Here is a 23221-nt window from a genome sequence, read left to right as displayed (position 1 = left end):
TATCACTGAAAGCTCTAAAAGGTTTGCCATCATTGGACTAGAACCTCTAAAATCATGAGTCAGAATAAGCCTTTTCTCTTTAAAGTGAAGTATCTCAGATATTTTAGTATAGTGACAGCAGGTTAACACACCCTCCTTACTGGTCGTCATACTAATCCTTAAGTAAGTCAACTTTATTCCTGCCTCAGTATTTGCAGTTGCCAAATACGCTGCCAAAAATGGCCTTCCCAAGATTTTTGAATGGTTTTCCCCTTCACATCATTTAGACGCCAGGTCAAATACAGCTTCCTATTGAAGTTTCCCCTGATTATATATTTCCCCTAGTTTTACCACATTTGTCACTTATCTACTAACTTATTTTATATTTCTCCATAGTTCTTGCCATAACGTGTATTTATATTATTGAGTCATTGTGTAATTGTTTATTGTCTTATCTTCCCCACTGGAGGGCAAGGACTTTGACTTGTTTACTGTGATCTCCCTAAACCTGCAATAATGCCTGGCATAGAACAGCCATGCAGCAATGTTTGAGAAATAAACAAATGAGTAAATAAATATCCAAGAACAATTCCAGGACCTTCAGCAATTCAGATGCAGACTGAAGTTACCACTGTACTCTACACTTCAGTCTAAGCCATATTGGCTGGCACTGAGCCAAAGTCACCAGTGGGTTCATGGACAAGCAGCTGGAGGGGACCAAAGTGGCCTTGCACTTGCTCCTAGACCTCCAATACTCCTTATGTCAGGTAAAGTCCTGCCTGTCACCCAGAAGTCCCTCACCCCAGCCTAAGCCTACTTCCTCAGTGTTTGTACCTCCTAGCCCCTGCTGCTACCTCTTTTTATAGCATCCATGTGATTGGTCCATGAATTATTGTTTATTGTTTACCCCTGTCTCTCCCAGGAGATTGAAAGCATATCAAGGGCAGGGACTGTCATAAAGCCTCTTTGTGTTCAGTAGCTGTTGGTGGAATGAACAAACAAGGTTAGGTTTGTGTGGATGTGGGCATGGTCACTGACTGTTCCTGGCCTCTGTAAGACAGGGCATCTCCTGGCAGAAATCAGAGTAGGCACAAGGGGTGGGTGTAATATCCCCACAACACTATTCAGGGCACATTTAGAAATTGAAACAAGCTTTGACTAAAGAAGGAATTGTGTGGTGACACATGCATTCATATACTACACGGTCTTGTTCCCCTTGCCTTTTCCACCCACAATTTACTGAATGCCCACCGATTGCCAGCTTCTGTGATGGTACCAGGGTCTGAGGGAAGGTGTCATGAGGGAAGGGCTGTATGATTCAGGATCCCTCCTTCTACCTTCATCTGTTCTAAGCTGTCTTCACCCAGTGATGCTCCAGCAGGAAGTCCAGACGTCAGGCTGGCTTAAACAGATTGCTATGCTTGCAAATAGCAAGACACTTCAGAACCTGCAAAACCACTTTATCCCTTGTCTTAAATGAAGACCCAAATCCACTATTCTTTTTCTTTTCTGGTTGAGCCTCACAAGGCATGACGTCAGAACCACACCTCAGTGGGTGTGACTCAAAAGGTCCTCTCCAAATCCCTCATTGCTACCTGCATGAGCTGGCTGGATGGGCAGGCTCTACTGACGCTCTCTCCTTGCCAGCCTGAGGTCTGCGGGTTAGGCTGCAGACAGGGAGCGGCAGGGCAGGCATCTTCGTGGGAAGACAGGAGCAGCTGGTTGACAAGTCAGAATCAAGTATCATTCACTATTCCCTAGAAAGGATGGGGCCACCTTACTCCTCCAGGTAGTTATTTGTATATAATTATTAATTTTAATGTACTTACATTTTTCTTTGTTGCTTATCTTCACTTAAGAATCCTGAACTGTTATCATAGACTCCTCCTATTCCCTTTGAGAAAGTATTCACAGTGGCATCCTGTAGCCTGTTGGGTATGCATGTCATTTTTAGGTGCAGACCTTTTAATATTATCTCGCTCCTTCCTTGCAACACATTTCCAGGAATGAAATTACTATACAAGAAGATATAAGCATTTTAATAGCTCTAGAGCCCTGCTGCCCAGTTTCTTCACTAAAAGGCTGTGCCAATTCACACCACTGCTGGCAGTGTGTTTAAGCTGGTTTTACCACAGGCTCAACAGCATGAGAATTTATAATTTTGCTAATGTTTGCTAATTTAGTAGGTGTAAAACGGCACATTAGGATTTCTCTAATTTGCATTTCCCTGATTATAATGAGAATGAGCCTGTATGTAGGTGCTGATGTAAGTCTACTCTTGGTAATGGCCTCCCTGCTGCCTCTGAGTCATTGTTTCTATCTACCTTTGGCTGGCTGTCATTCTTGCTCTCTCTTAAGCCTGACTGTCTCTGTCTCTCAGCTCTTCTCTGATTTTAATCGGCCATGGAGGTTCCAACCAAGTCCTGATACAGGGATCAAGCACCAGGCTTGATCAGACCCTGGGTACAGGGATCCAAGCACCAGGCTCTAGGCTGTGACCTCTGAGGCCTCCCTCACCTGAGCCACATTTCTGAATTCAGATGGTGTCCTTCCACCTCATCAAGGGCCCCTTTTATCTCTCCACATAACTTCACCTGGGCTGTCCTGCTTCTGGGTCAGATCCAGTAACTGAGATTAAAGAAGGAGCTGGGAGAGTCCCTTGGTAATCTCCTCCAATGAAGCACTACATATGCCCCACCTCAGGGAATTTGCCAGATGGGACTTTGGGACTGAGCAGTTGGGAATGTGTGTTCTAAAAACGACATTAAGTGGAATCCCCTCCAGAGATGTGGGCAGCAGAGGGCCCCACTGAGGAAACAGTGGCTGCCTGTTGCTCTAGCAAGCCACTTACTTGAGGTGCCAGAAAGAGCTCACCTGTCAGGCAAAGACCCTCTAGGCCTCAGGTAGACAGAAGGCCACTAGCACCCATGGACTAGTAGGGCCAGAGGAGGGCTCTTGCACTTCCAGTGACATTGAGGAGTTTCAGAAAGAGGCAGCCGACCTTGAGGGAAGTCTTTGAGGGTGCACTTGGTGAACCCCTAACAGCAGGACAATTGCTGACTCCTGGCACTGCACCTGCCCCATTGCTGCTGGTCATGAGGCAGTTGGGTCCTGAGAGCTTGGGTCTCTACAGTCCCCTCACAGACCCTGTCAGTGGTCCCAGAGCATTAGAGTCCCAGATTGTTAAAAGCCAGAAGGTAACTCAGACTTCAAATTCTTACTCTATCATTTTGTTTAACTTTTAGCATTTGGCTTTTAAAAGAAGTAAAAGAATTATTATTATACAAACAATGCATGCCAGTTTCTAGGATATTTGGAAAATATAAAAAACTATAAAGAAAATATCAACCCCATCTCAGCTCATGAAAGATAACTGCTGTTATATTTCCATTTCAACTTTTTTCTATGCTCATCTACATTTTTATTGTTACTAATATCATATATATGCTCTGTATCTGCTTTGTTTAGATTATAAGCATTTTCAACATAGTGAAATAGTCTTCATAAACACTTAATGAGTGCATAACAGTCTTTTTTTTCTAGTACTGGGGATTGAACTCAAGTCTTCTCACAAGCTAGTCAAGTGCTCTACCACCAAGCTACATGCCCAGCCTTGCATAATAATCTTTCAGATGGACACATATTACTTACCGTTCCCCAAATGCTGGGTAGAGAGACTACTCTATAGTTGCTGTACGTCATGAGGGAAGTTGGACAGAGGGATACTATTAATGAGTTCTTAGGCATCAGAGCCAAGTATTACAGAGACATTTCTGCTGGACTGACTTTCGGGGGCACTGGAGACAGGGAGGCCAACTGGGGAGACCCAGTATACTGATAAAGTGATCAACACAGAGGACTGGCACAGATGAGTACATGCATGTGGCTGTAGGCAGGAGGCAGAAAAAACTAGGGGTCTGGGGAGACCTCCCACCATGTCCTCTTCTCTGAGAAAGAGCCATTTTTATCTGCTACACGTCAGGCAAAACCTATGCCAAATGCCAAAGACTTCACCTCAAATCTAGCAAATAAGAGAGAGGACAGTATGGATTACGTTATATTTAAAACCAGCCCTCACAATGCCTATAATTTTTTATTCTGACTCCATAATTATAGCTCAAGACCAGTCAGATCATAGTTATCCCCACACCAACCTGCTGTTGGGACACATTGAATTAAAGGGTTTGCTGCCCTTCAAGATTCTATTTTGGATGCCAAGCACTGGCAGGTAACAGGCCCTTCACAAGGCCCATCTTGTCAAAGTCCCTTCCAGACAGCCTGCTCAAAGGCCAGATCAGCACCAGGTTTTTGAGAGATCATCTAGGGCTAGTGAGCAATAGAGATGCCATGGTATGGGTAGCCCCAGCCCTGGGCCTCAGTCTGAACTAGGGCCCCGGAGAGCCAAGGTGAGCACTATCCTTGGTCAAGCCTATTTCAGAACAACTCCCTTCTGGAAAGTTTCTGAATATTGCTCTCCCCTAGGCCATGATGTGGGTAGGGGGTGGCTGGGGTGGTGGTGACAGTGGACCAAACCCTGGATGTTTGGCATACTAATCGTCAGGCAGGCTGGTATTACACAAAGGGCCCTAGTTCAGCAAATAGAGAAAGGGAAGAGAGGGAGGGAAGAGGAAGGGAGGAAGGGAGGAAGGGAGGAACGAAGGAAGGGAAGGAGGGAGGGAGGAGAAGGGAAGGGAAGGGAAGGAAGGCAAAGGAAGGAAATCAAAGGAACATGAAGGAGTCCCTGTGAGCAACTATGCCTCAGCCAATCAAGGTTCCCTTCCCAGTGGATCTACAGAGAACACCTCTGCCCCACAGTGCCAACCCAGACAGAGCAAGAGTAGGAGGGTCCCCACTCATTGACCCGGAGCACCAGCAGGGCTCAGGAGAGCCCCTGCCTTTCCTCCATATGCCCCTCCCAAACCCGGTTCAGCCTCCCTGTATGCCTGGAGAGGGGTGGGAGAACAGCTCCCATTTATCCAGAAGCTCCGGGGCCTAGCTCTGTCTGAGACACAAACCTTCTCAATTACTTTTCACATTGCCCTGCCGGAGAGGTGTGACCAGTGCCATCAAAATTTCTACTTGAGGCATGAGGACATAGGGTTCAGAGAAGTAACGTGTGCAGCTTGAGCCTACCCAGCTCATAAGTAAAGGAGTGAAGCTGGAAGCAAGTTGTCCCAAACCCCCCAGACCACATAGTCCATAGGGAACTGGCCTGAAATCACCAGTCCTGCCCCCACAGCTCCTTAGTTGCTCCAGTGTCCTTGGCAACTTGCTAAGCGCTTAGGCCCAAGGAAGTCCCCTAGAGGGACTCGTGGTGCACACTGCTTCCCCTATTGTCGCCATCCACGTGACTCTCCTGCTAGACTTCCCAGACAGGACATTTTCCCTGTGTGTTTCTTACTAGATCACTGCATGACACATGGTAGGTGCTCAGTAATTATTCTTTGTAAGAAAAAAGGAAAGCCTGAAAAATTACTTGTTTTCAAAACTTTGCTTGGAATCCATCCTATGAAGCCTTTTCTGGTTCACTCAGGTCAAGTTAACCTTGATTTCCTCTATACAATCTGTTGGAAGATTGTTGACTTGAGTCTGTCCTCCAGGGCAGGGACAGGGCCTGGTTCTGCTCTGTGATCCCAGCCCTCAGTACTGACCAGGCATCTAGAAGAGGTCACTAAAAGTAGAACTGAAATGCTCTTTGCAGTTGCAAACACACGCACGCACACACACACACACACACACACACACACACCTATCAACACTGCTTCAGACTTCAGACTCACATCAGTGGCACCGTGCGTGCCTGGCAAGTACAAGGTCCTGAGTTCAATTCCTGGTATCAAAAAAAAAAAAAATCAAAAAACCCAGAGTCACATTAAGGCCACCATGACTTGAATTAAGCAGCTGCCCATGTCACTGGGCTGAAACCACCAGGGGCTGGCATGCCAGGACTATTTGCTGAGGAAGGGAACACTGAAATAAATTCTAACTTTAAAAAAGAAACACACCCCATAGGTGTCCTATTTATGTGACAGCCTGCTCCATTTTTAGGTTAAAGCCCTCCTGCCTTACCTCCTCAAGGTGGGCCCTGACCTCCTATGGGGCCCTTCTACACCCTACCCAGTAATCATGTCCCTGCCTGCCCTCTCTGCCCTCCCCATTTGCCCTCTGGGGTTTCCCTCCATCCCAGGGTGTGAGCTTGCAGACGTCCACAGGGCCTGTCTCATGCCTGGCCCCAGACTCCCTCCCACCTCTCCCTGATCCAGGAGTTACTTCGGAGAGGTCAGAGGCAGCCCAGGGCCCTGGCATGTATGGGGGTGGGAGTGGGGCAGGCATGGAGTCAGTCTGTGAGGGGATCTGCCTTCCACTGACGGCAGTGGTGCAGGCTCACAGCTGCTGCACAGAGGAGCCAGGTCTTGCTTCTCCTGGGCCAGCTTCTCTGGCTCCCACCTTCAGACAATATACAGGGCCATGGTGGAGAGCTGGGCTTTTGGAGCCAGAATGCACTGCAGTTGCCAGCATTTAGAGGCCTCACCTACCTCCCTAAACCCCTCCAACCCTCAGATTCCTCGTGGCCAAAGGGAGTGGCCTGTGCAGAGGACCAACTAAGTCACTGTGTGAGGCAGGGAAGGTCCACAGCTGACTACTGCGACAGGGAACGAAATCCAAATTCCAGAGCAGTAGTCTTATAGCGCTGGCCTCAAACTCACAGGGATCCTCCTGCCTCAGCCTCCTGAGTGCTGGGATTACAGGCATGCATCACTATGGCCGGCTCAAAAATGTTCTTGATGTTTTATGATTTTCCTCAAAGACATTTTGAGCATTCATCAAAGCTCAAGTGCCAGGTGACCCAACCTTAGTTTTATGAGCCCCCCAGATGGGCCTACCTTGGCTCCTGGCAGCAGAAGAGGAGTTAGTAGCTCTGAAAACAGCCCTGACCATGTCATCATGGGGCCCAAGAGGACCTTTGTCACTGCCTCTGTCCCTTCTCCAGTCTCATGACTTTCATCTCCTCCATCTGCTTGCTTGTCCTCAGGGGTCCCAAGGAGCATCCCACCCTCTGATAGGGACCCTGCTCCTAACAGGACACCAGACTGGGGGAGGGGTACCAAGGGATCCTCCGTATTCGAGCGGCTCCTCCCAGCCTCAGTGAAGTTCCAGGACAGGGATCAGGGCAAGCCCAAGTGTCCCTCCGCATCACACTCGGGCAGACATCCAAAGCCTCAGCTGCTGTTTCCAGAGAGCCAGGCCTCCCACTGCAGGCCCAGTAAACTGAGAAGCACTGTAGCTATAAATGTGAAGTGGTAAACCGCAAGACACTGCCGCAGCCCAGTAATGGGCAGAAGCCTGCTCCCAGACGCCCTGCAGGCTGTAGGCCTGGCCTGTCAAGCCTATGTAATAGCCCAAAGCTGCCTGCCAGGTCTTGGAGTTCCGGGCTCTGAGCAAGGCTGCTGGGGTTTCCAGGGGCAGGAGTTGTACATGCAGAGCATTGCCTAGGGCAGGACACCACACAGAAGTTTCCACACCAACAGTCAGTGTCACTGGTGTCAACTCACAAACATAATCTCATTTTCTGTTGACTTAAGAGCACCACCATCTTTTGGTGCTCAGTACTTAATCTCACTCCTGCCCTGAGTGGCACCAGGCCACAGCTTTAGGCCCTCTGGAGGGTGCCTCGGCACAATCAGTTACCTTGGGGTAGTGTGGAACTCACATGGTCCTGGCAGGCATCCTCTTGGTACTGCAAGAAAGAAGACTGAGGGGAGGGGCAACAGTGGCTGACACTGCCACGAGAGAGTCCTCAGAGCCTTGTAAGGGTGGCTGTGGCCATTGCCCAGGCAAGGAACCACAGCTAGAGAGGAGAGTGCAGAGTTCAGCAATGCCTCCTACAAGTCAGGCCTAGACAGGAGGGGCCTGTATGGAAGAGTCTGGGGAGACAGAAGAGGCCCCTTCACCAGTGACCTCTCAGAGCCTTCTAAGGTGAGGTCTCCCCTCCAGCACCCCACTCCACTCCACTCTATGGCGAAGACAGGGTGGGTGTGAGAGATCACCTGATATGGCTAGGGAGCTGGCCAGGAAGGGTAAATCACCTCAGCCTGTTTGTCATCTGGCCCAAAGAATGCAGAGACAAGTATCTCTTCTTACAGGAAGGAATCCAGGAGTATACCATGGAACTGTTTGGGGGAAAACCCCTCTCAGTGGGATTGCCCTGAACTATGTCTCTTCAATGTCCTTCAGCTAAGGTTCCCTTGGGGAAGAGGAGATGAACATGTGGGGTGCCCTACCAGCTACAGCAGAAGCTGTAAGCCGAGAACTCTGGGCTGAGTGATGGGAGAGAGAGACCCTGACTGAGTAGCTCTAGACACCAGGCCTGAGGATCACTGGCTAGGGAAGTTCCAGGGGCCTGGCCCCTTGATGGAAGACTGTTCCCACCACCGTGAGTCAGGCAGTTTAGCTTCCCAAATCTACTAAGAGGAAAAGTTTTGAAAGGCTGGGTCCATGTTTATTGCTAAAAGAATTTTTTCCCCAAATTTCTCATTTGTAAAAAACTTTTAAAACATCACAGGAGAAGAATGAAAGAAAACTTTAATATGAGGAGAAACAGTTTTCTTGCATAGGACATGACATTGTAAAGTTATTGTTTCTCATCTAATTGAATCTAATAACCCATCCTGAAGCATTCATTCATCCAATATTTACTGTGTAGCCTCTGTGTGCCAGATGTGTTAGAGGTACAAGGGACCCAAGGGTGATCAAAACAGACACACAAAAACACTTTGCCTTTATGGAGCTTATATTTTTAGAGACAGGGGAGAGACAGACACGACATAGCAGAAGTTAATTACATAGTCTGTACAAAATGAAAAGTGGAATAGAGAAAAGTCAGGTATTGAGGATGTGGGGCAGCTGAGAGAGTTGTAGTTTAAAATGGGCTGAGAAATATATTTGAGCAAAGATTTAAGGCAAGGTAGGGACACGAGTAGACTTTCCATACTCTAGAAAGATCTGTGCCTCTGGAACAGAGGGAGTCAGTGGTTCTCAGTCTTGGGTGATTTTGCCCACCAGGAGACATTTGGCAATGACGGGAGAAGTTTTTCATTGTCATAGTTAGATGTGGGAAGAGAGTTGCCACTGGCATGTAGTGAATAGAAGCCAGGATGCTACTCAGTATCTTACAGTGTGCAGAACAGCCCCTTACAATAAAGAATTATTCAGTCCAAGATGTCAGTAGAGCTGAGGTCAAGAAACCCTGGAGCGAGTGAGGGGAAAAGGAGCAGGAGAGGTGGCCAGAGAGGTAAATGCCAACCAGAGAGCCAGAGTTTTTTTAACACTGGAGAAGCTGATTTAGAAATAGTTATGGAAAAATATGTGGAACCAGCTAAGGGAAAAATGAAAAAGAGAAATACATCTTAGGAATTCTTAACATATAAAAATTTCTGACAAATGACTAATTTCTTTAATATAAAAAGAGTTCTTTAAAATTAACATGAGAAGGTATTCTAAAAAAAACCAACTTCTTGGGAAAATAAGCAAAAGCCAGAGATAACACTGAAAAAGATAAACAAATAGGTTATAACCATTTGGAAAATATTAAGCATTACCACTTAAAGAAATACATGGCTCAAGGTGTAGTTCAGTGGCAGGGCACATGCTTAGCATGCATGAGGTCCCAGCACAACCAGGAAAATAAGACAAAGAATTACAAATAAAAGTCATGAGATAGCATTTTTCAACAATCAGATGAGCAAAGAGTGTGATTTAGTGCAGAGCCACTAAGGTTATGTGAGAGCAGGGTTCACCCCAATTCTGGAGAATATAACATTAGTTCAGCATTTTGGGAAGGAATTTGGCAACATGTGTCTCAGAATTAAATCTGCATCTCTTGACCCAGTGCATTATTCTAGGAAAGTATTATTCAGACATAGGTACACAAAGATATATACACAGATTTGTTTATGACAGCGATAGCAATATACCAGACACAACCTAAATGCCCATCAACAGGGGACTTGTTTATTCTACAGTACATACTTACAGTGGAATACTACACAACTTTTAAAAACGAAGGCTCACTCTTAGGCACACATCCAAGAGGAATAAAAACATATGTCCACAAAAAGACTTGTACAGAAATGTTTATAACAGCTTTATTTATAATGCCCCCTAACTGCAATGGCTCAAATGTCCACCAACAGAATAGACAAATTGTGTTGTATTCATACAGTGGAATACTACTTAGCAACAAGAATAAAAGGAATGATTGGATACAGCAACAGGAATGAATTTCAAAAGTACTTTGTTAAGCAAATATGTGTTATGTGATTCTATATCTATGACGTTCAACTGACAAAACCAGTTTATGCTGACAGAAATCAGAACCTACTTGCCCAGAAGAGAAACAGATTACTGGAAAGGGCAGGAAGAATTCTGAGAGAGTGATAGATTTGGGGTATTAATTACATGGTAATTGTCAAAATTATTGGATTGTATACTTAAGGTCCATGCTATTCACTTGAGTTTAATTTTATCCCAACTTAAAGACAAAATTAACTATTGAATGAAAAAGATACTAGTCCAGCTTCATGTCTTGAAATAGAATGATCTCCAAATAATCAAGTGCAGGGTAGAGGGCTAGAAGCTAAGACAACACACATATAGTATGCTCCCTTATGTAATAAAGGGAATATATAGCTTTACCTAATCTTCATATATGTATTGTTTCTAGAGGGATATGTAAGAACCTGTTAACCTTGGTTGCCTTTTGTAGGGGACATGGGGAACTCAAAGTCTGAGATGGGAGAGATATGTCTCAATACTTTTTATAATTGTTGAAATTTCTGGTATTGTGTTCATATTCAATTTGTATTATAAAACATAGTTCAAAATTCTTGATTGGATAAAAAGATGCTCTGAGATTGATTTTTAATATTTTTCTACCCTAGGGAGCTGGAATCAGGGGCATACTGTCAGCAGGGGGTGGCTGTGGCTCTGTAGGTAGAAGTATGCACTTGGGCAACAGATCAGGAAAGCATGTGGAAGATGTCACTGGGGCAGGGAAGTGAGTTCCTGAGTCCTGGCTCAGGGCACAAATAAAATAAACTGAAAATTTGATTGCAGAGATTTCAACCTGAAATGACAACCTTCTGGTTGCATAATGTAAAAGCTTATCCCACAAAGTACAAGATTCATCTGGGTGAAACATTTTTTAATCTGAAGACATTAAGTTTCCCTTGTAGGTTAAGATATGAGGCTTTTAAGAGACTGTAGGACTAGGTGGAGACTACTTGGAAGGAAGTATTCTGCATTAAGAACGGAACAACTAGGTATAGTTTTTAACCAGATAATCCAGTATTTGATCTTTACTTTTACAAATTAAGACTGTACCATCAAGTGTCTTGCCAAAACCATTCTTATTCATTTTGAGGACTGGACTCTGTGCTAGTGGGTTAATGTCCTGTTTGGAGTCCAAACCAAAAGCTCCTAGATAGTGTGCAAGAGGTGTTTAAAGGAGAGAAGACTCCACCTATAGCAGGCAGATGCCCCACTCACTAGCCCTGCCAGAGAGGGATGCCCAAGTGCTTCCCCAAGGAAGACCTCAGGCTGCCCTCAGGAGCTCCCAATTTAGGGATCAGAGGGTAGGGAGCCTGGGTACTTGGCCTTTGCAACATATAGTATCTTTATCAGGTCATAGGTGTCTGGGGAAAATGTTAAGAGAGGAATCCTGGTCAGAATCATCATGTGTTCAGCTAACCTTGGGCCCCAATGTCTGCTTCAGGCACTAAGAAGAGAGAGCTGGAGGGTATAGGGTAGAATCTCTGTTTACAAACTATTAGAGGCAAAACACAGATGGGGGAAGGCCTGAGATGGCCCTCTGCAAGGGGCTGAGGCTCTGATGGGAGCAGGGAATGGGTGCCTGGAACAGGCTCTGAGGCGAGACTGCGTGGGAAATGGGGATGGGGGTGGGACAAGGGACTGTGTCTGGCACAAGCAGAAGGCCAACTGGGAGAGCAAGTCCACGGCTCTGGAAAAAGGCCCTTAGAGAGCCTCTAGTCTATGCTCTTGGTGATGGAAACTGAGGCCCAGAGGACAGAATGTCTTGTTTGGAGTCAGTTGTTAGGAATGAGCTTGGTCTTCGCCACAGAGGTGCCTTGGCCTTTTGGAATATAGGCATTGCTGAAGCTCTTGACCAGACAGACACATGTGCTCTTGCTACTTAGCAACATGTTCCTCCTGAATTCATGGAAAAGGAGCCGCTCAAATGGCCTAGAGTGATAATACCAGGCACTTTCCATCACCTACCCAGCAGCTTTCCCCCACCACACCCCTGTCAGAACCTGTATTTTTTAGTGGAAATCCTTTGATTTCAGAAAACATAAACCAATTCCTTAACTCTAGGAAATGAGTCTTAATTGATTTCATGGTATTCCACCTCTCCTTGTCAGTAATTGTTCAAAAGGTGGGTATGTGATCTGGCTCTTGTCAATGAGACATAGAAAGGAGTCTATGACCTGAGGAAGGTCATATTTTTCTAATGAAAGGGGAAGATACACTTTGGCATAGTCAGGCCCCACTCTAAACCCATTTCTTCCTTCCTTGAAGAAAGAAAGCTGTGTATGTATGGTTAGAATCCAGCATGAGGGTGAAAGTGTGATCCCCTAAAGATAACAGTGAACTAGAGCCCAAGTCTTTGGTGGCTTAAATGTACTTCTAGACTTCTGTTAAGTAAACACTAAATGGCCCTATGGTTTAATCCACTGTATGCTGTGTTTTCTGTTGTTTGCAGTCAAAAGCATTGCCCATTCCCATAGCCCATAGATGTGAGTACAGTTTCAGAATGCAGGAGATGTTGCTTAGAAACACCCTTTGCTCAGCCTCCTCAGTTATGGACTCTGCCCTCCTGAGACTTCCACCCGGCCTCATAAGCCCTCTACCAGATGGTGTCTAGTAGAGTCCTCTGCCCATCCTGCCAAATCCCCCTTCACAACTGGTCATTCTACTCATTTTTCAATGCCCACTTGAGATGATCTTCACTGACCTTGCCCACTACCATCAAGTGTGTGCCTCTGACCACATGGATCAGTCATTTTAGCAGTCACACTCATCATGGCCTCCTGAGGAAACCAAGGGAATCTAATAACCAGAGGGAATCCAAGCCCCATCTTTATGCTTTTGTCTTGGGGCAAGGAGTAGTTCTGTCTAATTCAGCACTGTCCTGAACACATCTCAGAGGAGACAACAGAAAGGGACTCATGTTCCGTGCTGGGCATGTAGAGCCTTGAACCAGCCATCTTTCCCTACATGTCCCAGAAAGCCAAAGCTCTTTTTTTTTTTTTGGTACTGGGGATCGAACTCGGGTCCTTGCACTTCCAAAGCAGGTGGCAAAACCACTGAGCTAGATCCCCAGCCCAAACCAAAGCTCTTGGTGGCTACAGGAAAGAGTGGTGGGCATGGTAACAGAAGATTGATTTTTGTTGGAACCATAACTGTTGCTGACTTGATATGTGACTTAGGACACTTCTCTTGGCCACTCTAAGCCTTGGTTTTCTTCAGTGACAAATGAAGATAACTGCCTGTCTCACGGGATTGCTGCAAAAATCCAATAAGGTAACCAGTGGATTCTCCAGGGACAGCAAGGCCTAGCACCCAGGAGGTGGACAGAGAGTAACTGTTCATTCATTCACTTCCCCTGCTGCCCATCCCTAGCAGAAAACCAGAGGAAGTCAGAACAGTGGAAATTTCCATGGGAGACAGAGCATAACAAGGGCAAGGCCTCCGAAGTGTGCTCAGGAATCATCCCTCCTAAGGGAACTAGAAACACACTTGCTCTTTGATGGGCTTTCCTTAGGTTCCCATACTTTTTCCTGCCCTGAAAAATGCTTTCCATGGACCTAATCTCTCTGCCACCAACTCTCTCCCAGAGCAATACAAGGAAGGAAGGAAGGAAGGAAGGAAGGAAGGAAGGAAGGAAGGAAGGAAGGAAGGGAGGGAGGGAGGAGGGAAGAGGAAGGGAAAGAAAAGGAAGGGAGAGGAGGAAGGAAGGAAGGAAGGAAGGAAGGAGAATTGAAGAACAAGAAGGTGGTTGCCTCTCGTGTCTCCCTCTCTCAGGGGGGTTCAGAAAGTTTCCATGTACACTCTGCCATTATTACCTATAAATTAAGGTAGATTCACCCACCAGGTAGGCGTGTGGTTTAGGGACCACCAAGCACTGCTCATTCTCAGTGGTGCTCTGTTGCTGCCAGGCTTGGCTGCAGTGGCTAGTCAATAGGGGAAGGATTTCCCAGCAGAGCCCAAACCCCAGCTGGACAGCTAAACTCTGAGGTGGCCTAGCCACTGGAAATTAATATTGCATTCACTCTGTACCTGCAGATGATAGAGGACCTAGATACTCCACTGTGGCCACCAAAGAGCCACAGTGTCCATACTTGGGAGTGTAACCCAGCTGTACAGAACCAGTGGGAAAAGCATTTCTCCAAGGAGTCAAACTGACTTGCCTTTTTTTTTTCTCCCAGAAAAATTTAACAGGTTTATTTATAATTGTTATAAAGTTGAATTGCTGAAACTTGTTCACTGAAACATTTTGACTTTCATTAATGCTTTACATCCCTGCATTAATATTAAAAATTCACACACAAATGAAAATGGAAAAACTGCCAATACCTGATTTCTGTCCCCTATTTTCCACTCACAATCATGTACTTAGGTACCTTTTGACCCTGTGGAAAAAAATATCTAACATTCAGAACTACCAATAACAGGAAGAGAAAAAAATTTTTTTGAGAATGAAATGTTTCCCACCATAATGAACTCTTAAGCACGTTCTCCACGTATGCGGCGTGCTAGTTGGATATCTTTTGGCATAATTGTTACATGTTTGGCATGGATAGCACACAGGTTTGTATCTTCAAACAGGCCAACCAGATAGGCCTCACTTGCCTCCTGCAAAGCACCAATAGCTGCACTCTGGAAGGGCAGATCTGTTTTGAAGTCCTGAGCAATTTCTCGCACCAGATGCTGGAAAGGGAGTTTGCGAATCAGAAGTTCAGTGGACTTCTGATAACGTCTAATTTCACGGAGTGCCACAGTCCCAGGCCCGTAACGATGAGGTTTCTTCACCCCTCCAGTAGAAGGCGCACTCTTGCGAGTGGCTTTTGTAGCCAGTTGTTTCCTGGGCGCTTTACCACCAGTGGATTTGTGGACAGTCTGCTTTGTACGAGCCATGGTACAGGGACCTCCTTACCCCCTTCTCCCTCGGCTGGAGCTCGGCGAGCTAGAGGTGGCGCTGGCATTGGAGAGTGATGGCGGCGTGGTGGCAGCTGTGAACACCAAACTGACTTGCCTTGGGGAAAAGAATGGACCCTTGGGATTTCAGCAGCTGCTGGTCCAGACAACAAAGGAACCTAGAAGTTGAAAGAGGCTCACTGGAGAGTTGGGAAATGGGGCCAGATTGTTAAACGAGGGCAGCTGGTCAGCCAGGAGTGAGCTGTCGGAAGGGAGCCAGGTGTCATCCTGAAGTTGGCACTTCAAAGTGCTCCTCCTTTGGTGGGGGTACTACACCAGGGTCCAAGAATCTCCAGAAGGTGCTGTCACTCCAGCAGTGGGGGGCTGCCTGAAACCAGATGTCCTATCCTGGCTGAGTCATCCCCTTCAGAGTGACAGATGATCTGAGACAGCCAGAAGAGACACAGGCACTGCCAGGTTATTTCCTCAGCCCCCATCCTGGGGCTCTAATTCCCATGTGGACTACCTGGGACTAAGCAGGTGAGACCCAGAGCCCAGCATAGGCCAGCATGGTGGCTGCCAAGGCCTCATGGTACAAGGGCCTGTGTCCTGGTCCCTTTCCTGCCTGCCAGTCCCAGAGATGATGGCAGGGCCCAAGAAAATGGATCCCATTCCTCTTCAGAGGATCTTTTCACTTCTGAGCCTGCCCATTACCATCTCTGACTCTAGCCCTGAAGGAAGAGGTGACCCATTGGGTGGGTCTTGGTAGGGTGTGGGCATGATTGAGTCACTCTGAGTTGTGAACCCCAAAGCTCTGTGCAAGGTATGCTGGAAAGTTTGTAGTCCTCAGGAGGGTGCAGGCCATGTGCATGGTCTTGTGGCTCTTCCTAAGTCTTAATATGTGTCACATTAGCCCAGTCAGGGAAATGATCCAAGTCAAATATGACCCGTCCCCAGGTGTTGACAGACAAAAACACACACAAGACTCCAATTACATTCATCATAAGTCCTGTTTTCACCTGGAAAATAAAAATAAATAAATAAGCAAACAAATAAAACCAAGGTCAGAGTCGGCACCCCCAGGTCTGCTGCTTTGTCTGAACAAGGGCAAATGGGACACTTGGAGAGATGGATGAAGGGGCAGCTTGCTGGGCCTTGATGTCCCTGTGCCATGCACTGGGATTCCCCTATTCCCAGATAAAGCAAGCTCATGTCCACTGTCATTGGTGCTCAGTGCACCCCTGGGAAGGAGGTGGGACAGAGGTTCTCTGTGACCATTTAGCATTGGAAAATGACCTCAGGAAGGTGACATGAGGCAACAGCTACTCAGGCAAATCATGGCAGAGCTTGGGGTGTGACTCTAGATCCAGTGCTTCCCCAGTGATTTAAGTGTCCCACAAAGGTGTTGCAGCACCCTTGTGACCCCCTCTGGATCTTTCTGATGCCCACTCTTCATTCTTTCCTGATGCGAATAACCATTACTTGAAACCTCATTGCAGATTTTTTTTTTTTTACTGGGGACTGAAATCTGCCCTCTTAGTTCTATGGAGTCCTAGAGATAATTAGCAGAGGATCTGTGATGATTAACAACTGGCTGGTCCAAGGTAAGGACCTTTATTTCCAGCTTCTCTGGCATACACACTTTCCTTGTCCCTGACCCAGAACTGCAAAGATGTCTTTCTTCTCCCATTAAAGGCAATAAAGCCAAACCTGGCATGGAGAGTTCTTCCTGTGACTGTATTTGCCTCCATGCTTTACCTGCTCCCAAAAGTGGTCACTTTCCCCGTCATGTGTGTACCTCTTCAGACACCTCTACAAGTCTTTTCAGACACTTCTACAAGTCTCTTCAACTGTCATTAGCATTTCCTCTCAATCTAAGCCTCATCCCTCCTGACTATCTTCAGGGTTCTTGCTAGTTTGTGAAGTCCATCCTTGGCCATGGTGGTCTACCACTAACACCCTTCCAAGTGCTCAGCCAGGGTTCCCCTGGTTCCTGCATGGCTTCTTCAGGAGGAAGATTCTGATACCCACTATGGAGATAGGACAGCCTATGAAGTTTGAGATCATTTCAAAAAAGAAGAAATGCTGCACTATAAATGCAAATAATGAGTATAGCTCTGGACACTCCATGGTATTCCCAAATCCTATGTCATTCTTTTGAGCTCACATGTCATTCATAAATGGGGCATCCCTTATACCAACAGCATCAGAGTCTGAGGGAAGTAAATAAAAGCAGCTGTGTTACCATGTCAGAAACTTTGAGGTGTCCGTAGGCAAACACGATGGCATTAGGCGGGGTGGCCACAGGTAACATGAAGGCAAAGGATGCACTCAGGGTACAGGGGAGCATGACGTACAGCGGATTGAGGCCGATGGAACGAGACTGGGGAAAAACAGCACCACAGCTCACAGCACAGAACACAAAAGCTTGCAGGGCCATAATTCAAGAAAGCCTTCCCTGAAGGCTTAGGATAAACGCCATGCCTTTGTCTTACTGGTTCCTCTGCCTTTTGCCAATTAATTCTCAGGCAGATAACGCTACTAAACACTGAAGCCTGAGATGAGAGGACACCTCCCCTGGGAGGCTTTCCTGAATCCCCTCAAGTCGCCTGCTATGTCCCAGAGACCATGCTGGACCCCTAGATTGCACTGAATCTCATGGTGTTATGTGTGTGTATCTCTCCTGTGGCAGACTTAGAGGTCCTAGAGGACCACGTCTTCTTATTTATGTATGTATCTATAAATGTCTGTGTTTTTTATACATTTGGGATTGTTTTGCATCTAGAATTTGGTATCCACCTTTCTCATTCTGCATTTTATAATTCAGCTACATCTAACCACACAGAATAGGCACCCGGTAGGTATTTGTTAAAGAAATGAATGACTAATATAATTCATAATATCTGTCAAAATAAATCCTTATATAGAGATACATGCACATGAGGGCATACACATATGCAACAATATTCACTGCAACAAGGTAACAACAAAGCATAAGAAACAGACTTAGTGGCCATCGACAACAGGATGGTTAAATAAATTATGGCATATACAAACAATGGAATGGTGTGCAGCTGTAAAGAAGAAATAGGTAGGCTTTATATGCTAATATGGAAAAATCTCCAACATCTATGTTTAGATTCAGAAGAAAAAAAATTAAGGTGTATAACATGTCCATAGGTTGATCCCATTTATTTGAAAAGAATATGTGTCATATATCCAAAAATATGTCTAAAACTTGATAACAAGTTGTTTCTAGGGAGGAAGCTAGAGAAATAGGGTCTGTACACGTCTTTGTATCATTAGACATTTTAAAGCCATGTATATCTATTACATTTTCAACTTGAAACAATCATAGCATGAACATGTTTTCATTTTATTAAATAATTTTCAAAACAGATTTTTAGTGGCTAGATGGTATTATACTATATAAGCATTGATCATTTATTTCACCAACCCCCATTACTATAGATATATTTAAAATAATTCTATGGTATATATCATTATAATTATGTTTTTAGGCATTATTTTCCTAAGACATTCTCCCAGATGTGAAATTGCATAGTTAAAAGAGTACACAGAGACTGTACCCAGTTACATACCCTCAGAGTAGCTGAGCGGTCCCAGGCAAGGAAGGCCAGGCTGCTTCCTGATCCTTCCCCATCCTCATTTTCCCTGGCTTTGAGGACCACATAGTATATGCACCCCTTCTTCCTCTGTGACCCTGCTGGATGACCACAATCTTTCTCTTTCCCACAAAAGGGTGCCCAGGCAAGAGCAAGAGAGGCCATGGAGGTAGGTTTGGGGAATCTTACTCAGGGCTTCTGGTTCTATAAAAAGCTTGTGTTCAAGACTTCGATACTTCTTTGAATTCAGGCTTGCATTTGGTTGGGACCATTGGTGTTCATGGTAAGAACTGGAGATGGCAGTGCCAAGAGCCTTTGCTCAGGAAGAGGAATCATCCCCACCACATGCTCAGCATCAAAAAATCCCTCTTCCTCCTTTCCCTCTTCCTCCTCCTCCCCTGTTTCTCCTCCTAACTGTCCTCTCCCTCTCCTCTTCTTTTCCTCCTCCTCTCCCTCCTCCCCCTCTTCCTTGGTCTCTGTCTGAATAGCCTGTTTAAGAGAGGAGACAGCCACCTTACTATTTTTAGCACTTTCATCTTCATTTGGAATGGCAGGAAAACCACTTAGGTTTGCTTTTTATGCATGTGGAAGCACAGGCAGCCAGATGGAAATTTAACAATTCTAGTGCTCTTTTCAGGCCGTTTGTGAGTCTTTCTCCCAGCTCCAAAATAATTATAGCCTCTCTCATGCTCCTGTGCAATCTGCAGAGGCCTCTTCTTATGGACCCTCAGTGCACCTCTAGGAGAAAAAGAATCCAATGGCATGTTTGGGGAACTCAGGTCTTCTGAGTCCAAGCCCAGAGCTCTTCCTATACCACCCTGAGGTCAGTACTGCTTTTCTATGAATGACAGGAGACAGAAAAAAGGATGGCAGCTGATTTTCCTATCAGCTCTGTTTTCTTTTCAAGTCCAACTCAAAATCATGCCTGCCCATAGAACAAGATACTGTAGCTAACACTCAGCAGCCCTCTCCTCCACCACCAGTGCCTTCTCTGGCTTAGTTCACACTGGTCCTTCATCCCTAGCCTCTCCAACCCAGCCTTCTGGAGTCCTCAGTCATGCCCTCCATAGCCTTCACCAAATGCCCTCTCCTTCACTTCCACTCCAAACCCTGCCTCCTCCAAGGCCTCTTCCTGGGGGTCTCAGTCAGTGGTGTTCCCAGTAGTGCTCTGCAGCTCTCCTGCAACATGTTCAGCAACCAGAGCCTTGGTACAAGTCCTGCCTCCCCAGCTTGAGAAATCATCCAGTTAGGTTTACACAGTAAAGTTTGAGTACCTGGTCTATGTTTGCTGCTTTATAGCAAGAGGACTACAAAGAAGTGCCAGCAAACCACTAAGGGCCTCAGGACCAGGGTGGTCAAGGGCACACAAGTCCATGTCAGAGCCAGGGCCAGATTCTGGTCTCCAAGCTTGGCCCCTGATTTCATACCCTCTGTAAGGACCCAGGAGAAGGATGGGTTGACAGCTTCCTGTGAAATAACTCCCCCTCCCACAACAGAGATACTTACCATGGAGGCAAAGATGGGTAAGAATAGGGTGGTGGTGGCCACGTTGCTTGTGCATTCAGTGGTCACAGCAATAAGCAAGGATAAGATCAAGGTGATGGCTGCTGGGGACACACTGCTCAAAGGCTCCATCTGCTTCCCCATCCACTCTGAGAGCCCTGAGGCCTGAGAAGGACAGGAAGGGCAGTCATTACCAGGCTCCTGGCCCACAGTCTCTCCAGGGGCAGAGATGGTGGAGTAAGGAGCTCAGTCCATCCTCTACTCCCAATTTTCTGTCTTGCACCCATTCCATAAGTGGTATGAATCACTCCACAGTTTTAAGCTACATCCTCACCTTACTGTTTCCTAAAGTTTGATTTCTAGCCCAGCAGGTCTATCTGGATTTAAAAATCCACATGCCTTCTAGGAATTTCCACCCAGATGTTCCATAAGCACATCAAACTCAACATGCCCCCAACCAGAGTTCCTTTTCCTTAGCCCAAAGTCTGCTTCTCCCTCGGGGCTTCCCAGTGTATCTACTGCTATCCAACCCAGGGGCCTGGGAGTCACACTGGGCAGTCTCTGTCACCCTCATTCTTTACATCCAACCAGTCCCCAAGTCATCCAGAATATCTCACATCCATCTTCTCTTCTCTTGGGGACCTATGGTTCTCAAAGCTCAGAAGAATGATTTGGGCCAGAAAATGGGGATTTAGATTTGGTCTTTGGCTTGAGAAAGATTGTCCATGGAGAGAATGAAAACTCCAGAGGTCAAGGACAGAGCCTTGCAGAACACCCATATTGAAGGAGAAACAGAGGAAAGACCAGCGAAGAAAACTGAGCAGGAACAAAGTCAAAAGGAAAGCAGGAGAAAGTAGTGCCTTAGAGGCCAAAGTTCAGCAGGGAGAGTTTAAGGAGAGAATGCCCCCATAGAGTCCAACTTCTGAGGCTGAGTTAGACGAAGAGTACAGGGCTGCTTCTCTTCCAGTCCCTACCTGCCCTAGACCTCCATGTCAGACGTCAGAGAGATGTATCTCAAGTACAGATCTGACTAAGTCACTCCCTGGCCTTTTTGCCTTTCAGTGGTTCTGTACTACCTTCAGAATCAAGTCTACATACTCCATCCTACAGCCAAGGCCCTCAGGGAAATTCTTTGTGCTAGCCTCACCAACTTTATCTGCTCCTCAGCTGGACACCTCACACTTTTTTCCTTCTTCCTGAAATGCCTTTCCAGGTATATCCCCCTCCCTAGGCTGTGAAGTCCTCAAAAACAGGGATTGTGTCTTCATCTCTTCTATAATCTCTGTGCCTGGACCAACACTAGGGACATAATAGGTATGTCTGATGAATGAGAAAATGATAGATGGAGAAAAGAATAGGTGAATGGATGAATGTGGGTTTGTTCTTCAAAAAATATGTATTGGACAGGGGATGTAGCTCAGTGAAAGAGCACTTGCCTAGCATGAACGAGGCCTTGGGTTGATCCTCAGCACTGAAAAAAAAATATATATATATATATACACACATATATATATACACACATATATATATATATTTACATATTTTCACTATGCATCAGGCTATGTCCATGTCCTAGATGTTGAAGGAATAGCAAACACAAGATAGACCAAGTCTGTTTATTATGTTCTATTCCTGGATGGTTGGATGGATGGATGGGTGAGTGGATGGCTGGATGGATGAGGACAGCACCAAGCTAGCTCATTCCTTCCTCTGGCTAATTTCTTCCCCAGGAGGGAAGAAAGGAGTTAAAGAAAGTTACATTTGGGACCATTTTCCTTAAAAGCTGTTTCTTTCCTGCTATTGTTGTCATATACTTCGGTAGAGAAAAAATTTTAAATTTTGAAACCCTGCTAATGAGGTGTTCAGGAAGTAGAAGGACCAAAGGAAATGGTGAAAATATTCATGAGAACTTGAAAGAAAGATCTCCCTAGAATAAATCAAAGTGGAGAGTGTTATTACTAGACCCCTAAAGAGCCCTGACAGTGTCCTCTTCCTCTCTCTTGCCTAAACAAAGTCACTTATCTACTCATTTTTGCAATCATTCAAGAATGCTTTCTCCCTTCCATTGGTTGTGCATGTGACACATCAGTCTCTTTCCCCCAAAAATGTGCAGTTCTGTGGAGGAGAAAGACACAGAAACAGAAGTCCAGAGATAGAGAACTGGAGGAACATGGCAGCTGCATCCACCCTCTTGGTGGAATCAGAGGACCCTGGGAAAAGTTACCTCACATCCTTTAGCCAGAGCAAATCCACCCCCTAGTAGCAGCACAACACCCCAGGGCACTTTTTCCTGAGTTACTTTCCAGTCCAACAGTGCTGGGGGATAAAATGGAGTTTTCATTTCTGAAAAGAAAAAAGAAACACACACACACACACACACACACCCCAAAACAGCATTAGAAAACAAAGGACAAATAATCAAGGGGAAATAAGGCCACTAAGGATAATAAGGTACCTATAAATTAGCTAAAATTTACAAGAATTATTGTACCCATTGCTGAAGAGGATTTGGTGAAACTGTTATGTGCTCTGCTGATGGCATTATAAATTGGAGCAATCTTTAAAAGCAACTTGGCCATGTATTTTAAAAACTATTAAGACATTTATAATATTCTTTCAACCCAGTAATATCATTACTAAAAATTTATCCTAGAAAAGAAACACCCTCCAAGGAAAAGCTATGTATGAGAAAACATTAATTTATAATAATAAAAAATTCAAAACAGGCAAAATGTCCCAGAGCAGGAGAATGATTACAGCCCCTCTGATACAATGCTTTATTAGAGAAAATAAATACTGTAGCAATTGTAAAAAACTTTTATATTGTAGCCTCAAGCAAAACCAAAAAACCTAAACAATAAAGATACAGTGTTCAAACTGTATGCGTTTTGATCATA

General features: G+C 45.6%; 3 protein-coding genes across 7 annotated transcripts in view; 1 reads left to right on the top strand and 2 right to left on the bottom strand.

Annotated features, from left to right (window-relative positions):
* The window catches only part of CUNH17orf100 (chromosome unknown C17orf100 homolog), a 43663-nt gene that overhangs the window by 15128 nt on the left and 5314 nt on the right, over nt 1–23221 (top strand). The gene's annotated exons all lie outside the window — the stretch shown is intronic.
* On the bottom strand, nt 14785–15195 carry LOC101704393 (histone H3.3A-like). The gene has a single exon (XM_013076826.3). It carries the CDS (start codon nt 15193–15195, stop codon nt 14785–14787), a length of 411 nt encoding a protein of 136 aa, XP_012932280.1.
* Slc13a5 (solute carrier family 13 member 5) overlaps nt 16028–23221 on the bottom strand; it is a 35664-nt gene continuing 28470 nt past the window's right edge. For 2 of the 4 annotated variants that reach the window (XM_021238197.2, XM_013076825.3), the window contains 4 exons: nt 22549–22667; nt 20328–20489; nt 17441–17578; nt 16033–16214 (listed from right to left, as the gene is read on the bottom strand). In XM_021238197.2, the coding sequence (XP_021093856.1) occupies nt 16083–16214; nt 17441–17578; nt 20328–20489; nt 22549–22667 (551 nt within the window). In that variant the 3' untranslated portion in view covers nt 16033–16082. Of the gene's footprint in view, nt 16215–17440; nt 17579–19274; nt 19560–20327; nt 20490–22548; nt 22668–23221 lie in introns of those variants that run through there. The other 2 variants (XM_021238198.2, XM_087191673.1) reach the window with 2 other exon arrangements.

This window comes from Heterocephalus glaber, unplaced genomic scaffold, assembly GCF_053883595.1.
Source record: "Heterocephalus glaber isolate CG9 unplaced genomic scaffold, H.glaber_assembly_v1.0 deba00001564, whole genome shotgun sequence".
Lineage (NCBI taxonomy): Eukaryota > Metazoa > Chordata > Mammalia > Rodentia > Bathyergidae > Heterocephalus > Heterocephalus glaber.
This window is presented reverse-complemented; position numbering and strand designations above follow the sequence as displayed.